General features: G+C 48.1%; 2 protein-coding genes across 3 annotated transcripts in view; one reads left to right on the plus strand and one right to left on the minus strand.

Annotated features, from left to right (window-relative positions):
* The first annotated feature begins 350 nt into the window (after window positions 1-350).
* On the plus strand, window positions 351-14233 carry Hjurp (Holliday junction recognition protein). The gene is made up of 8 exons (XM_076914834.1): window positions 351-547; window positions 622-688; window positions 2751-2806; window positions 5057-5108; window positions 6723-6823; window positions 7666-7758; window positions 9018-9096; window positions 10485-14233. The coding sequence occupies exons 1-8, from the start codon at window positions 452-454 to the stop codon at window positions 11990-11992; spliced, it is 2052 nt and encodes a 683-aa protein (XP_076770949.1). The 5' UTR covers window positions 351-451; the 3' UTR covers window positions 11993-14233.
* Window positions 14234-16779: 2546 nt separating this feature from the next.
* Mroh2a (maestro heat like repeat family member 2A) overlaps window positions 16780-18163 on the minus strand; it is a 34779-nt gene continuing 33395 nt past the window's right edge. For both annotated transcript variants that reach the window (XM_076914833.1, XM_034521760.3), the window contains 3 exons: window positions 17760-17862; window positions 17417-17482; window positions 16780-17042 (listed from right to left, as the gene is read on the minus strand). In XM_076914833.1, coding sequence (XP_076770948.1) covers window positions 16921-17042; window positions 17417-17482; window positions 17760-17862 — 291 coding nt within the window. In that variant the 3' untranslated portion in view covers window positions 16780-16920. The remainder of the gene's footprint in view (window positions 17043-17416; window positions 17483-17759; window positions 17863-18163) is intronic.

Raw genomic sequence — 18163 nt, forward strand, 5'->3', positions numbered from 1 at the left:
AAGTTTATTAAAATCCTAGGATAAAAATCACAGATTCTGTCACATTTATAATATCGATCAGCACATTTACACATATCTGGTTTTTGAACAGTGGCTTTCCTGACTCCTTTGAGGACCATTAGAGCTGGCTTTTCCCAAGCCCTCCCAAGAGCTGGAAAATTGGTAGATCCAAGAAGTAGCCTTGATAGGCAACTCGACAAGACGCCTCTAGGGGGCGATGGAGTGCCGCAGGAAATAATGCGCATGTTCCACCTGCTCCGGTGGCCCCTCCCTCTCCTCCCTCCCCCTCCTGTTTCTGCCGGAAGTACTCCCTGAGAGAGGCGGCCGGAAACTCGCGTTGGATCCGTTGCGTAAATACTTTTGAAAGGCCCTATCGGCGCGCAGGGCGCCACGTTTGATCTGTGAGCGAGCTTGGGCCGGTGCTGAGCCCCGGCGGTGAGCCGCGCACACCATGGAGTCTATGGATCCGCAGCATCTCCGGCTGCATCAGCATTTCAAAGAAAGCCGTAGCCGCTTCCAGACGTTAATGCAGCGGCTGATTGCAAAGGTAGGCTGGGACGGCTGAGGCGAAGGGAGGGGATCCAGCTCCCTGGCGTCTGACCCGGCTCTCCTTCCCCGCAGTACAACCAGCCCTTTGAGGACGACCCGTTGGTGCAGATGGCCACGCTGACCTACCAGACGCCCTACGGTACAGAGCCATCTCTTTCTGTTGTCAGTGTGCTAGATCAGTGGGGTCTAGAATTTGCAATGCAGCACTTTTTCCCCCTCGCACATAGGGACCTTGAATCCATGAATTGCTGATTTCCAGTTCATTTCTCTGAAAGAAATGCCTGGAGACACAGCAGCAGCAAGGTTTTTAAAATAGCTGGCATGGAAGTCCGAGCTAATTGATTAGCGGTACAGTGTCTCTGTAAAATAAGGATGTTGACAACCGTGGGTACTCCATATGGGTGTGGTTTTTTGGTTTTTTTTTTTTTTTACATCACCGGAGTTCTGACTCCTCTGAAGCCATTTTATTTAATGTTGTGAACTGCCTTAAACCTCATGGATTCTCTAACTGGAGTATGTTTGTATTTGATGAGATCACGTCCTTCCCTAAGACTCATCCCTGATGTTTTTCTTCATTTATTGATAAAATCTGATTTCGGATCACAGTCTGCCAAGGGTCCATGTCTCTTTGACAAGGGCAGTGCACCCTTTTTGTCTTTTTGCCTGTTCAAGGCACATGCTGGGTAAGCGTTTTACAATACTGCAACAGGTTGCTTTTCGCTGGACAGGACCAGGACACAGTAATATAGGAATTCTTAAGCCTGCCATCTGTCTCTTGTCTTTTTCTCTTGGCTTTTCTGTGTTCTTGCAGCTCAGCTGTTCATGAAAAGGGTGGGCAGTGTCTGGAATATTTTGAACAACCCTTGAATGGCGGCCCATTTTGTCAGTGAAAACCTGGTGTCAGTTGTATGAGAACAGTGAAGTGTCTGAAGAGTTGAGACCATATAGATTGGCATATAATAGCCCTCCCTGAGATCTGGCCAGCACACAGGTACCTAGGGCTGCAGTTGTCAATCAGTATATCTGTGTCCGAGCAAGTTCACCACAAATCCCTCATCCTGTTACTTATTCTGAGAGACCGCTTTTTGGCGTGGCCTTTCCTAACATGCTACTGACCTTCCCTGTGCAATAGAATTAAATCCTGCCTTAAGGTGGAGACTGGAGCAGAGAGCTAACTGCAGGGAACAGATCGTTTGCATGGACTGACAGTTCACCTGTGTTTACACTTATGAGTTTTATAGAGTTCAGTTTCAAACATGCAACATAAGCAGTTTTTTTAAAAATGCAATTAAATGTAGACTCCCACAGATGGGGGCCACTCAGCCAGAGTAGCAAAGCCTTGATTTGAAGTAGCCCATATAGTCAAGCATTACTATCTTCTGGAAAGGCAGTGTCCTACAGTGATCAGTGCAGGCAGACCTCCAGAAGTCACATGCTGGTTCCACTACAAGAGCCGAGAGCCCGGGCTAGTCATCTGAACTTCCCTCTTTGCATATCTGTCTGGACAGTGGACACGGTAAGTCTCTGTCCCGTGGGCTTTTAGGAGGGTATAGGAGTTACATGCAGACAGGTTTCGAGTACAAAATGGCGTGTCCTTACTAAAATCTGGAGCAGAGAGGGCACTGTGTAATTCTTTTTCTGCTTCTGTTATAATAAACCTCAAATCTCCAAACCCATCATTTTTTGTAAGTAACTTGTATTATCCTGGGAGATTTAGAAGGACCAAGTATATCACACAGGTTCTGCTAGCTGGTGAATGACAGGGCTGGTACACTCAAGCTCCAGGGTTCTCTGGTCATGGGCTTCTCTGTACTGTGCTTCTAGATTACCTTAGGAAAGCACTATGACTCCCAGGATGAGGCCAAATGTATGATATGTGTCTCTACTCCCCAACCCCCAAATATATAGCTTAAGAATAGAATGTATTTGGAATATGAGCTGTCCTTAGCCCTTCAGGTTCGTGGTGGAATTGGGTAAGCTGCTGCCTTCTGGGTAGGAGAGATTGCCACTAATGACAAGTTTGTCCAATCTTGGTTTTTAAAAAAAACTTTCTCCTTCACAAAGCTGGCCGACAGCACTGTAAAGTCTGGATTGCTCTCAATGCATGCCTTCTGTGTCGCTTGGTTTGGTTTCCCATCAAAGCACTTTAAACAGAAACCGAGCATTTTGGATTGCTTCAATTGTCACCTTTGTTTCCTAAGGATTGAGACTTTGGGGAGGAAGGCTGTTAAAGAAAGGAGACGAGGAGCAAACTCAGGTATTTACCATCAAGCTTGCTGCCTTAATGCTTTACTGTAGGGTGTTGGTGTAACTGGATCCCAGCGTGGGTGAGCCTGGAGGCCAGGGTGCTCTGAGAGCTGCAGGAGGCCATTGACCTCCTCTTCTGCCTTCTCCCCTCCTGTTTGAAGATACGCTAAGAAGTGTCTCTTCCATCTCCTGGTTCTTGTATACTATTTCTCGATCATAGTCCACAGGGCCCTAACAACAAGCTTATGTGTACGGATGCTGGACCAGCTTGGGGACCTGCAGGGTATGTCCTAGAGACAGCTGGGAGCTCTTTTTTCTGGTCCTTACCAAAAAAGCCCAAATCTCATTTCCTTGAGAAAAAAACAATGCCTCTTTTCTTCCTCTGTAACCAGGAAGGCGAAACAGGAGGAAGAGGAGGAGAAGGAAGGGGGTAGGGGTAGAGTACAGAACCACATGGCCTCCTGCCTTTCTGTGCCTCTAGAATGAGGGTCTCCTGGTGCCAGGGCTCTACAGCTAGTAAATACAGCTGATGCTGCTTTCCTGGTTGGCACCAACACAGTTTGCCTTCCTGCTGTGAGACTTGTATGGCCTTTTGCCCTGGTGATTAGTGAAAGGCTGTCTGGTCTAATGGAGTCTCAGGCAACCGTGGTTCCTGGGGAAACCCATTGCCCAGAAGGGAACATCAAGATTAAGCTACACAGCATTAATAGCAGTTCTGGAATTAAGCTTCCCTGGTTGATTATTATAGCCATAGGAGGGCAGAATACTTAGGTTACCCTAACCTCTATGTAGTCACTCGTACCATCTCAGTTTCTATCTGGAAACACACCTCATGCCCCTTTCTAAGGAGCTCTCATCTTCATCAGCTATTATGTACTGTAGTTGCCTTTTGGTTTTTTTGAGATAGGATCTCACACTGTCTCCCAAACTAACCTGGAACTTGATGTGTTGCCCAGGCTAACCTCAAACAATCACCACTCTCACTTCAGCTTCCTGTAGTGCTAGAATTATACCCATGCTCTACAGTTGTCTTTTCTTAAGAAGCTGCTCATCAGTTTCGAGGCATTGGCCCTGGCACCTTCCTCTGTTAAGGATCTTCTGTGAAGGCGTCAGGTACTTGAGGGTGTGCCGGTCGTATGTTTATATTGCTGTTCGGCTCTGTCATGAGGGAAGCCACCAGAGATGTGAAAGTGAACACACCTGGTATATTCCATGGGTTGATGGATGAAGCCCTTTGCATGGTCCTTGAGGAGCAGCCTGTCCCAGTCCTTGTGACATCCTCATTCAAGGCCACAGGATACATTGTGTTTACATTACACTTAAAGTGACCCCTTCTTTAATAGCACAGTGCTAGAATGGTAGTCCTGGTAGCAAGAATATTTGTGTAAGGTTTTTGTTTAAAATGTAGGGGACCTTCTGCCTGGGGTCTGTAGAAAGGGTAGAGCTTTTCTGAAGACTAGAAAAGTAGGCACGCATAGCCTGTAGTGACAGCTGGGGACCCTACAGTATGACTGGAATTTATTATTGGTGTTTTCACCCCAAGACAGAGTGTTTATGCTGGTCCCCATATGCCACTCTGAGGACTGTGGGAGGCAGTAAGTTAGGGTGGGCCCTCCATTGCCCCATGCTGGTTTGTTGCGGGCTCTCTTCATAGGTACCAAACCAGTAGTCTCGGGTCTCTGAGGACGTGGGGCTTCCATGAATGTCAAAAGTTCTGCCCTTCAGACACTGGAAACCACAGAACTTCGAGGTCTCAGCTTATGTGGTGTCCAGGAGGCAGGATCAGTTCAGTGCTGCTGGGCCACTTCAGGTCCTTGGGATCATAGAGCTAGCACCTGAGAGGACATTGCTCACCGTGCTGACTTCTAAAATCATAGGCAGCCTTTTATCTTGAGTGCAGCATGTCACTAAAAAGCACCTGTGTGCCCTAATGGAGCCTAGTGAACACAGGCTTTAGAAAGCACCAGTGAGACAGTGCATGCTAGCTCCACCCGGCAGGAGCTGCAGCAGCCACTGTGTGGCCATAAACATACAATGCATCAATGCCTATAGATCTCAGGTCATCCCGGTGAGTTCCTGATTACTGTGACCAATGGTGTTCTCTACTACTTTCTGGGAGCCTTGAGGCCCTTTATTAAGCATGTACAGGAAGATGAAAGCTTCCTATTCTCTGCAAGGATTGTGGATGTCTTGATATACAGTGGCTAGAAATGTGCTGTTACTTAATCAAGCTTGTGTTTCTTGATTTGTATGCCCCAAGGGCCCTTCTCTGAAGGTGATTGACAGAATAGATGGGCAAGCTCCAGAAGGTGGTGAGTATTGATAACCCTGCACACCAGTCTTGGGAGCCAGTGAGTGTTGCTTTGTTAGAAAGGGAGGGTAGGGACTGGGCTGGCTTGTCTCCACTATAGCAGTGTACACACGAGGGTTCCTCACTGTTTACGTTTTATCTAGATTGCTAAGCAGTATGTTTTAAAACATAAGTTATCATAAAGTGCCCCAGTATGTCCTCCTAGGTCCTTGGAAGATGGGGAGCCATGTCTTGCCCAGTGTGTCAACATTTAGTGAGTCTCAGGATTTGCCCTTAAGGATGGTGTTGTGAGCACCAGCTCCTATAGAAAGGAACACCTTATCCCCACCCCCAACACACACACCTTTGTACCGGTGTCTGTCTTGTCTTCTCTCCCTTCTACAAGGCTCCTAGGATATGTTCTTCCTGTCTCCCCATCCTAGGATGTGCTCTTCCTGTCTCCCCACTCTTTCTTTCCATTCAGTCCCTTTGCAGTCAAATTACAGAAAGGTGCTCCACCTTGCCGGCTTTGGTTTGCTCTGCCCAGACAGTCCTCACACGGTTTAACCTGACTGCAGAGTTCGTCCTTAGAACTTTACTCTGGAGCACACGTTTAATCCAAGCACTCTCAAGGCAACGGCAGGTAGAGCTCTGTGAGTTCAAGGCCAGCTAGGTCTACATAGTAAGTTCCAAGCCAGCTAAAGCTACATAGTAGTGAGTCTGTGTCACAAAGCGGGGTGGGGGCATACTATTTTTTTTTTCCCCAAGTAAAAGCAGAGAGACAGTGGTGATGGCTGCTTGTAGGGTTTCTTCATTCTCTGGTATTAACCCAGATCCTAGCTCCACAAACACTTCAGATGCAAAGTCTCGCCCACTGCTTAAAGCTACTCAAAATGGCTCCTTAAGTGCTGCCTTGGATGTTGAGGTCATGAGTACCCAGGGGTGTTTCCGTGAATGGTAAGTTAAAGGTGCAGTCCCTCAGCCTGCCTAGTCACATTTCACTGTCCAGGGCTCTAGGCTCCTGGCAATCATGGGAACAAGGGGAACATTTTCTTTTTTATAAGATTTATTTTATTTAAATTATGTGTATGAGGTATCAGTTTCCCTGGAACTAGAGTTACAGGTTGTGAGCCCCCCGTTATGAGTGCTGTGAACTGAGCTCACGCTGGTCCTCTTGAAGGGTAGTGTCTTAGTTAGGGTTTCCAGTGCTATGAAGAGACATCATGACCTAGGAAACTCTTAGGGCAACATTTAATTAGGGCTGGCTTATAAGTTAAGAGGCTTAGTCTATTATCATCATGGCAGGAAGCATGACAGCATGTAGGCAGGGGTAGCACTAGAGGAATCGAGAGCTCTCCATCTTTATCCAAAGGAAGCCAGGAATACACTGTCCCTTACACACTGGATGGAGCTTCGAAGCCCACCCTCACTTCCTCCAACAAGGCCACACCTAATAGTGTCAGTCCCTGGGCCAAGCATATCGAAACCACCACAGGAAATAAGCAGATTAACCCCTGAACCATCTTCCCAACTCCAGAGAAACACTTTTGAACCTACAGGGATCCTTACCATAGGTAGCCATATCTCAAGTGAGAACCAAAAGTACCTGTGAGATTGAGATTTTCTCTGCTTTTAGAATCACAGAGCAGCATTGCAGATACAAGCTCAGAGGAGGAGGACTGGCCATCTTGCAACTTGACGAAGAGAGAAGTTTCTGGTGATACTGGGCAGCATCAGGTACATGCCAGAGAGCATGTCTTCCAGGATGTCTCCCAAGACTGCTGCCATAGCACTGGTTACCATTCAGATGCCGAGGTCCCAGCTCCTCCTCAGACGCTAGTGTTCCTCTCACACTGGTGGCTGGGCAGAGTAGTTCAGGAGGGTATTCGCTGCATGCCATCCTCCTTGACTGACACTAGATGTGGGTGGGATTACCAGCAGCCTTACCCTCAGACAGTAACATAAGGAAGTGCTTCCAGGTCAGCATTTAAAAATTTGAGTGCTCAAGAGGTCACTAACCTAAATGCTGTGTATGCCTGAGTCTCCTGTCCCCGTGTCCCCAGGGCTGCAGTCATCTGCCTTCTTGTACCATTTGATTCTCACCTCCCTGGCTGGTTGGTGTAGGTGACGGCCCTCATGGAACTTACTTATTAGAGCACTTTCCCAGCCCTGGGCATTGGCTGTCAGAAAGGGAGGTTGGAACCCTCCTGATATCAGGAGAGAGTAGGGAGAGCCAGGGTCCCTAGAGCCCCTGAACAGGAACACTCTCCCTGTCTTTTCCTGTTTTCTCAGTTAGCAGCCGAGGTGTTCAGATAGTCTCCAGCCTCCCTCCTTTCTAATAGAACTGTCACAAACATCTCCAGGCTGTGTGTTCTCGGTCATTTTACCTTCTCTGAATCCTGGGTAAATACCCTGCCATCAGATGCTGGGTCTGTGGAAGTTCAGAGAGGCCATACCACAGCAAATGTGGAGAAGTGACTTTAAGTATTCACACATTTGTGAGATTTCAGATTGCTTCAGCATTCACAAGGCCGGGGTACCTGCATTCCAACAATATTCTGATTTCTCTTTCTGATCAGCCTACAGTGCCAGAAAACACCTTGACAACTGATTTAAGAAGGAAGTACTTGACCCAGAGGGATATACTGCTTCAAGATGCAGAGTATTTTAAGGTAATCTATGTGTGTGTGCTGGTTAGACTTGACCAGACATTAACAACAAATTGGGGTGCATTTGTCAGGATTCAGTGTGCTGTCCTCAGAGCCTGTGAAGGAATCTGAATGGTTGTCTCCTCACTTTCCATATGCTATCAGACGTTTTCTTCTCTTCAGTGAATACCCCAGGGACCTAGACAGCATCAGGGAAATCTGGGAAATGGGAGTCATGCTGGGGTGACTTGTCCCCTGTCTTGGGATAGCTCAGATCCCGTGGGGACAAGGACTGCAAGGGCAGCAACAACTCTTAGCTGCACAATTGAGGAATTAGCCCCCACCTTCCTTGGTGAGGCCTCTTTGATCCCCAGCCTGCTGCTCCTGGTCTGAGGTGAGTGAAAGGGAGCCAGGAGGAAGGCTGCAGGGATAGCCTCTCCCAGCACAGGCTCTCTGCTGAACTGCAGCACCTCCTCAGCTCGTTCCTTCTACAGCCCAGGCCCACTTGCCATGGGATGCCGCCCACAGTGAGCTGGGCCATCCTTGGTCAGTTAGTAATCAAGACAGTCTTCACAGACATGCCAACAAATCACCTGATAAAGACTTACTCAGTTGAGAGTCTCTTCAGGTGACTGTGGGCTTTGTCAAGTTGACAGCTAATGTTAACTAGGGCAGCTGGAGTTGGAGGTTCCCCTGAAGATGTCACCTCTAGTGACCCAAGTTCTGTCAGCATCTTTCATAATACAAAGGACATCCTAATATCCTAATGCCAAATGTCTGAGGAGTAGTGTCAGATAACAAGCACTTTCCCCCTCGTGGTGGCTGCAAGTTCACATGAAGTCGATATTCTTACGTGCTGGTGGCCAGCTTGGTGATCCCTTGATTACTATCCTAGGAGTATATTCTTTTTCACCTAGAGCAGCAGGTGGTATACTCTGGGTGTTATGTGATCAGAGGAAAAGGTTGGAATTAGGCCCAATTGTCTGGCCTCTGCCCACAGTCTCCATGGCCTTTGGCCATTCTGACTAATCGGAGTGTAACAGTAGATGACAGCCACCGGTGGCCAGGCCAGGAGTAGCTGCCACAAAGGTGTCTGTGGGCAGAGTTCTCAGTTGTTTCAGGCCACCTGTTCCCTCTGTAGCTTGAAGACTAACCAGCCATGTTATGGTGCACACTTGTTTTGAAGTGGGAATAACTGACGTTATCCAAGGACAGTGTGTTTTTAGAGAGAGCCCAGATCCATAAATGCAAGACCTTAACATCTAAAACTCTTCTGATTTCAGAACGCAGAGAAGGGAGGTGGAAAAACCACAGTCATGACTTGGGTTCCTTCCGTGACCTCACCTGTCACACCAGCCCCTGGTGAGTATGAGGGAGTGATTTGACATGAACTGTGTCTTTCATCTCTGGAGACTTGGGGCTCTTGGCAACACCGATGGTGGATGGTGGGTGTTCCACATGGGTGTGTGTCTCAGCAACGAACTGTTAGCGACAAGTGCGTGTCCTAGAAACAATAAAGACTGCTTCGATACAGTCTCACTGTAGCCCAGGCTATCTTGCAGATTTTCTTGGTGAGCTGGTTTTCCCTCTGTAGTCATGATACCAGTTGCTGGATAGATCTTTGTCCTCACCAGTATGAACATTTTAAGTCTAGCAGCACTTAGAAGTGAGCAGGAGCCAACTGTCTGCCTTGTGCATCAGAGGTAGCATTCATTGTTGCCTTTTCACTGACTCTCCCTGGCACACAGGATGGACACGGGCAGTATAGATTTATTTGGGTCATGTATGTAGCCAAGTACATGTCCCTAAATGCCTCACATGTACTTTTCAAAAACTGGGTGATTCTCCGTGATTATAACAAGTTTAGAATGTGCCAGAAACTTCTCATTGGCATGATACAATTCTGCCAACTGACCCACGATGTCCTTTGTGGCCACTTTTGTATTAGATCCACTCACTGTGTTCAGCAGCTCCTTCAGTGGCCATCACTGTGTCAGCTGTCTCAAGTGCTCCATTTGGGGCTTTTCCTATTTCTGTAGGTTGGATTTTTCTTTTTGAAATCTGTGAGGAACTCTTGTAATGCAGAAGTCATAGCTATACCATGCATAGGTACTTCCTGGCCATCCCTCTAGAGGTCAGGAGTTTGGGGTTATTTATGTGGTTTTTTTGTTTTGTTTTGCTGTGTGTGTGTGTGTGTGTGTGTGTGTGTGTGTGCGTGCGTGCGTGTGTGTGTGCGCGTATGTGCGCGCACCTACGGAGGCTAAAAAAGTCTATCGATGCCCCCAGAGCTGCAGTTAAAGGCTGTTACCTGGTGTGGGTGCTGGGAGCCAAACTCTGCTGCTCTGGAAGAGTAGCAAGTGCTCTTAAGCACTGAGTTATCTCTTCAGTCCCCTTTGTTGGCTTTTTTGTTAAAATGTTTGCATTGGTAGAATTTTTCTTTCTAATTAATTTTTTGAGGTTTTCATCTGTGTGTGTGTTATATTGGCTTTTGAGCTGACAGCCATCTCTAAACAGTGTAAGGGGGAGAAGACTTCCTTTACAAAGCTGGAGTGAAGAATAGAAATCCAATTTTGACAGCTGAAATAAAGTCTTCCAAGAAGAGTCTATTCCTTAACCCTTCTGGGGTTCTGTTTGTACTGTTTTAAACTGTTGTGATTTGCTTGGGATGCCCTCTTGAGCTCCCTGCCTGGTGGGCAAGTCTGGGTGGATTGAGTGGTGGTTTCCCTTGACTTTGTCTGTTTCTGTCCTAGGATGCCAGGATGTTATGTCTGCAGAGAGCTTTGGTAGTCCTGAAATGTCTGCTTTGTCCTCCAGAGACCAGGGGCCCTTGTACCCTTGCCTAGCTGACATGACCATTGTGACTAGAAATGACAGCTCCTTACTAGAGACAAGCAGCAACAGCATAAGCAACCAGTCCTTTGAGGTTGATGACATTTGCAATGTGACGATCAGTGATTTATATGACGGCATGATGCATTCCATGAGTAGGCTGCTCCGCTCAAAGCCGTCCTGCATCATCTCCACCAAGACCCACATCAACCAGAACTGGCAGCTCAGGAAGAGGCTCTCACGCAAGCACCGGATGCACAAGAACACGACGTGCCGCCACAGGAGCAAGCCTTCCCAGAGGATCTCCAGGAAGGGGTCTGCGCCCTGCTCAGAGCCCAAGAAAGAGGCCAGAATATTAAGAGACTACAAGAACTTACTGCATGTTGCTCCTCACAAGACAGGCTCAGAACTGAAAAGCATTTCTCCTGAAGGAAGCAACCTCCAAGGCCATAAACTCAGTCCAGCTTGGAAGGAGCTCCAGGTGATGCCTCAGAAGCACTTGGACTCAAACACAGTATACCACCTTGAACAAGAGAATAGGGTGAAGGCCTTACAGTGGCTAATTTCACCTGTTAAAATGGTTCCCAGACCAAGGATGCGTCCAAGTCAGGTAGAAAAATGGTATAGAGAGATTAAAATCAAATTTGACAAACTTCATCAGGAATGTTGCCTATCTTCTAGGAAACGGCCTCGCCTGACTGGCCCCACAGAGTCTTGGGCCACAGACATGTGCAGAGATGGTTCTAAAAGTCCAGGCAGCCGCCAGGGTGTAGAGACCCTCAGGCTGAGTTCACCTTTCAGCAGAGAAAAGACAGAGAAGCCAGGTAAAGCTTTTGAAGACCTGAGGGGAGGATCTGTCAAAACAAATAGCTGTCTTCTAAGCATCGGTCCCTCTCCAGAAGACAGCCTGTCACAAAGCCCAGCCCATTCTCAACAGAGGTCTGGCAGCCTTCAAGAACATAATTCTGAACCAATCAGAAAGGCAGTATGGCCCAGTACAGCTATTTCGGCACCATGCATAGGTTCTCCAGGCTATGGGAAGAGTCACTATGACGAGCTTAAAAAAGAATTCAGCAGACTTCATCAGAAGTATTGCCTCATGTCACCTCAGCGGGTGAGGGCAACTTCGTGTGGCAGAGTATCTCCAATGAAAGCTGCTACAGCTGTTCCTGGTGAAACAGAGCACTTGAAAAGATTAAATCCAGACTCTCCATTCCAGAGTTCCCAGAAATGGTCAATGTCTCCTAGCTGGCGCATAAGAATCCTACAGGATTCAGCTGCAGTGGAGGCTCGAGTGTCTGTCCAGAGAGCTAGTGCTCTTGTGAGAGACTCTCAGTTGTCAACAAAGAGGCGCAAGTTGTCATACCCAGTGGTGTGTGCTCACCAGTCCAAATCTCAAGATTCCTCAGGAGCAGCAGGCTGGCCCTGAGCATCCTGACTGCTGATTGGGTGTTTGTCTGTTGGACATGATGCTTATATGTAGTCAGCAGTTGCTTTGAGGCAGAAGACACTGGCAGACACTTTCTCCTTTTGGAGGTGGGGCCCAGAGCATCCCATGTGCTGAGCAGTCTCTGGCTGCCCTTGGCCTCTGTCCAGCAGTCTCCCCTGTTCCTCCATATCACAGCATCATCTCTGTTCTTTCTTGTGGGATGTTGGTCCCTTGGGCTTCTCCAGCCAGCCTCAGCCGTTTCTGTGTGTCTTAATCATATTCGGGGGATTCTCGATGGCAGTTTTCCTCTTGAATTGCTTACCTTGTCTCCTTTCCCCACTCCGCCATCTTTACCTTCCATGCTTTTGCTTCTGCACAGGGAATGCCCTTCAGGAGGACATGGTGTAAGTCCATGGGGCATAACCCACAACCCTGTGCACACTCCCTGGCTTAGTCTTAGAGCTCTGGTTTTGGAGTCTGGGGTGGAGGAGATGTTTTATTTGGTTTTTGAGGCAGTCTTGTATAGCTTGGGCTGACTTTGGACTTGTTGGGTAGTCAAGGTGACCTTGTTCCTGGTCCTCCTTCCCAAATGTTGAGGCTGGTTTTGTTTCTGATTTATTTCCATGGGTAAAATACTTTGAACTGTATCACCCTGGTGGAACTTCGAGGAAGGGACCTGCCTGGGATAGGCTCAGATAACACCAGAAGGAATAAGGCCAGACCTGCTGAACAACTTCAGCCACACTCACTGGGTCTCACTGGCCTGGTGTGGCAGGTATCCCTGGCAGAGTACACCTACCAGCTGTCTCCCTTTGCTCTTGGCCTTGAGCTATTTATCTAGCTGCTTCAACCTCATGAGCCCCCCTTGACTTTCCTAGACCAAACTGCCACCACGGTGGCCTGCTCCAAACTAGGGAATTGATTGTGAGCGTGTACTTGTGTCCAGGTCACCTTAGGGTAATCTAGGATTCTGATGAGAAGAAAGGTCACCGGAAACCTTAGTCCAGAACCCACATCCTCACCCAGCCTGTGTCCTCAGCCTTTTGCTTCCATCCCCAGCTGTCCCAGGAATACAGCTGTGTCCCTTGCCCTCCCGTCTGGACCTTCCTCCTACTCTAGAGCCAATGAAATTCTGCCACTTTGTTTTTAAACCCTGTTTTGCAATGTAGCCTAAACTGATCTTGACCTTGCGGTCCTCCTGACTCAGCCTTTCTAAGGAGCTGGGGTTATATATGTGCAACATGCCCCACCTTTGAAGTCCCACCTGCCTGGTGTCTGCCCAGAGAAAATCTTGCTTTTACTGCAGCCTGGAAACCTCTCTTGCCCGACTGTTAGTGGGGACTTTGACTTTGCAGAGTGTTAAATCAAGTTGCTTGTTAGTGGTAGTCACAGTGCCCACAGCTTCTTCTTGGTACCCAGGAGTTCCTCGCCGCTCCCCTGGAATTGAGTAGCCTGTCCTTAGGATCTTTACCAGATGCTGTCTCTAGTTCCGTCTTCAGCCACACTAAACGCTAAATAGCTTTATTTTCTGTTTTCTTTCTACTTCAGCTATAAATTACTTGGAGAGGGGACCAGATCTCCACATTCAGTGATAATATGAAGGATATTAGAGGCTAGTTCCTTCTTTGTGCTAGGCCAGTAAGCCTTTTTATGTACCTTACTCTATCTACCTAAGGACCCTTCAGTAGCATGGGCAGTCTCTGTCTCTTAGGAAGAAGACTGTGTGCCTGCTGACTCCTGAGTCCACTCAAATTGGGCTGACTTCCCCCCCAGGGCACACAGCTGGTATAGCAGCAACCTTTGTCATTGCAGCCTTTGTAGTGTGCCTTGAGTTCTTAAACAACAAGAGATTTCCCGCAGCAGGCATAATCATTTATCCAGGTGCAGTGGAGCGGAAGTTAGGCGTTCAGTGGCAGGCTTTGAAGAACTAGTGGGATTGTACTCATCAGTCAGGAAGGAAACGTGATTTATTTTTAAAGTTTAAAAATCTTGCCCCCTTGCCTCTAGTTTTGCTTTTAGATGGGGTCCCTGTCACCTAGGCTGGCCTCAGATGCACCTCAAACATGCTGTGCCACGACTGTCTGCTCTGCCTTTGCATTGCTTGTGTGCTGCCCTGCTTGACCTGTCTGCCCTTAATGCCCCGCCTCCAGGGCAACTGGTACCATGGAAAGTTCCTGGTGTGGTTTTGCAAATAAAGTTGTATGGTTAGTATTGTCAATGTCAGTCAGCCCTGTCTGTGGACTTGGTTGTCTCGAGTTTTCTTTTCTCACTTTGGCATGCCATCTAGAGTCTGCTCCACATTTTTCTTTGTTGTTGTTGTTGAACCTACACTTGAGCCCCCAGACAGTGATCCTTGAAGTAAACAGGACTGTTCAGTTTTTCAAAAAGACAGCCCGCTAAAACTGCCAGAGATTCACCCTTGATGCTTTTAGAAGAAATGTTTGAAATAATTCTGAATTATTTCCAAGTGTTCTTGCAGCCATGCAGCACCCATGGGGCCTCTGATTCTACCGAGGTGGTGTCTAGTTGCAAGTAGCTAGTCTTCCTGAGCCATCAGTTATTCCGTGTGTGCTAACAACCCAAGCAACCAACCGTCTAGTGACAATGCCTCTTGGGATGTTTTGCAGTGTAAGGCAGAAGGGCATTTCTCCTGTCCTTGCCTTACAATATTTCCTGCGGGCTCCCTTTTTCTCATGCCTCCAGCCAGGACCACGTTGGCAGCACCTGTAAGTCAGCCATAACAGTTGACCATTGGCCGTGGCCATCAGCCAAGCTGCTGGGGGCAAACGGCTAGTAAATTGTTGTGAGCGTAGAAGGCTGAGATGAGGGTGCAGGCTTGGCCAGCTCTGCTGAGATTTCTTTCTGGCTATAGACAAACCTCCCGGAGGTGGGGCAAAATCACATGAGAGCAAAGCTCCTACCATGTGTGCTGGCTTACTCGGGGTGCTAGCCCTAGAGAAGCTAAAGGAAGAGGATCACTATGTTAAAGGCTAGCCTGTGCTACAGAGTAAAAGCCTGTCTCAAAAAAAAGGTACTGTTTTTATTGTGAGGGCTCTGTGTAACCTTCCTGACCTAAATACACACACACACACACACACACACACAGTGTTGAGCCCAGACAACATTGCACTGGGCTCAGGGCTTCGTCTGGATTTGAAGAACTCAAGTTGGTATAGCAATAAATGAGAGCTGAGAACCTGGCACTTTGCAGGATGCCTATTTTGGCAGTGCATGCAGACTTAAGCACCTCCAGGGTAGTCATGGCCTCTGCATATCTAGACCCTCCTTTGGGCCTAATCCTGCCTGAGAATTCAGGGGGCCGCTGGTATTCCCTAGTGGAGGAAGGTGAGTTGGACTGAGCAAGGGTGGAAGTTGAGTATATGAGCTCTGCTAAAGGAGCGTCTCTGGTTTTAACTCAATACTGGATACTGCAGGTTTGCTCCACATCTGACAGAAGCTTGCCCCAAAGTTTCTTATATTGGAAGTGTGTCCCCAGGTAGTAACACTGGTAGAGGGGTGCACCTGTGCGGTGGAGTAAGCATCTCAGACCGATTAGGGACTTTGCCTCCTGGCAAGAATTAAGGACTTTCTCCTTATTGATTTCCCAGAGTGGTTACAAAAGCCCAGGCCTGACTTCCCAATTTTCTAGCTTACTGTTTGGTTGGTTGGGTTTTTTGCTGGTGGTAGCAGTGATTTGTTGTTGTTGTTGTTGTTTGTTTATTTGCAAGTGGTGCCTGCTCCACCCCCACATATTCTCATATCTGACACCAGGCCCTCACCAGATCTCTTGTCCACAACATGGCCTTAGGTTTCTAAAACTAAGTTAAATATAGATTAGGAGTGTTCAGCCTCAAGTATTTTGTGATACTGATAGGAAGCTGACTGGTGTGGACTGCTCTAACATACGGGGTAGCCTGTTCTGTTGTCCTAGATGTCTGGAGGGGTCCACACGGGCTGGACATGTGTATGTGCATAACAATGGCACACTCCACACTCATAGAAGCCACTTACAGGTAGTGGATACAGTTGGCCCGTCAACTTGCTGAATAGCCTTTACAGATGACTGCCCAGGAGAGCAGTAGAGCAGTGTAAGAGACTCTTCACATCCGTTGGTGCTCTATGCGGTTGGTGACAACTCAGTTTGTCTAAACCTGTGAGGGTTTTTTTTTTGTTGTTGTTTGGTTTTTTTTTGGGGGGGGGGGGTGTTGTTGTTGTTGTTTTTTTGGTTTGGTTTGTTTTTTTTTTGTTTTTGTTTTTTTTTTTTGAGGCTCTAAGGATGGAACCCAAGCCTCATGCTTGCTTGATGAGCGCTGACACAGATAACACACACGCCAGTCTGCTCTCACCAGGGCTCTCGGGGCATTCACTGTTCTATTCACCTGTTAGACTTGGGTTTACTCTGGGTCCACACCACCCCATCTAGTGTTATACAAATCACAAATAACCTCCCCTCAGTCTCGGGTCTCTGGAAAGGGGAGGGTAGGCTTTGTGTGAACACTACCTCCCAGGTGAAGCTTCTCACAGTGTCATGGTCAGCTATGGATGCATCTGCCTTTTTGCTTTTGGAACAAGGTCTCTGGGGACAGGCTGGACGGTAGTTTCACCTCCCCTCACCTGGCACCATGCCTTGGTGTGGGTATACATCAGGACACGTGGGAGAGCACTGCTTGTTCACACCCACAAAGGCTCAGCATAGGATGAAGATGTGGATGCCTACGGGGCCGAAGCTGCCCATTGCCCCATGGTTGGCTCTGGGATGTGGTGTCTATAGCCAGGAGCCTGCACTTGGGAGAGCAATGGAGGTATATTTCAGAGGGAGAGGAGGGATGGATACTCATTCTTTTACAACAGTTTTTCTACAAATGAAAAATGATTTGCCTTGCAATGGGCAGGTGTGACATTGATGAAGCAGTTCACATCAGGGCCACCTATGGTAGTCCTCTGGGTGAAGCCAGGAGCCAGTGCTGATTGCAGCTGTCCAGGACTTTGAGGGTCTCCAAGGCCGCCCTCCTGACCCCAGCATCTGAGTCTAGCTGTAGGTCCTGGAGAGCTGAGTGGGAACAAAAGGAACGGGCCTTTTGGTCAGGACCACATGCACTCAACCCACTGCAGACCAAGGCAGGGCAACCTCTGTCCCCACACTCTCCACAGACCTGTCAGGCAGCCTGACACCACCAACAGGGACAGGCCTTGGCTGTGGAATTGGGTCAGAGACAGCAGAAATATCTGAGAATGGTGTCGACATGGACTCTACCCACCAAATGCTCTTCCTGGAAATCCCTCCCTACGTTCAGCCATCTCTCTAGGTCCGGCTACCCCTTCTTCCCCATTAGCCCACAACCAAGGGTCACCCCCACCCCCAGCGTGGTCTCAAAGGTGTCAGTGAGCCATAGATTTCTACAGCTTGAGTCAGCGCTACTTAACAATTCCGCAGTCCCACAAGGTCCATCTTCTTCAGATAATGGGCAGACAGCTGCTTCATGATAATTCCTGAAATGATAGATATACAGTCATGCCTTAACTCCAGTGAGGGGTCAGCGGGCCCACAGGACTGGCTGCCTTCCTGCAAGAGGCACAGATTGACCTATGAAGACATCAGTCAAGTGTCTCATCTGGCTGAAGTTGGCAGTGTGCAAGATCAAGCAAGCATGAAACTGGGCTGGCAGACCTGGTGTTGCAAGAGCTCAGCCGCTTATCCCCCCATCCAAACCTGGGGTTGACTAAGTGGCTTCAAGGTCCCCCCTGAATCTGGACACATCTGTCTCACCTGCCAAATTGCAGGCAGCAATTCTGATCCTGGACAAGTTGTTTTTCATGAAGACTGTTGTTTCCAACAGGAAGCCACAGAGAACAGCAGGCTTTTTCTGGGCCTGCAAAAAACAAGTGCCCCCTGGCTGTGGAGGATCACATGGCTGTGGAAAATGACTTGGGGAAGAGCATTCCTTCCTGTTGGGGGCCTTCCTGGACTTTGAAGACTGTAACCAACCAACAAACAAAAATGCAAAAATACCACATAACAAGTTTCCCCTGATCATATCTTGAAATGGCTGTAATCTTGTTACTTGGGGCTAAATATATTCAATTGTCAAAATTAACTTTTGTCTCTTTACTCTCTGATTGTGGCAGTTAGTAACGTTAACACAAGTACCCTTGCATTGTCCTGCTGGGTGT

Source organism: Arvicanthis niloticus, chromosome 17 (assembly GCF_011762505.2).
Source record: "Arvicanthis niloticus isolate mArvNil1 chromosome 17, mArvNil1.pat.X, whole genome shotgun sequence".
In the NCBI taxonomy this organism is placed as follows: Eukaryota; Metazoa; Chordata; class Mammalia; order Rodentia; family Muridae; genus Arvicanthis; species Arvicanthis niloticus.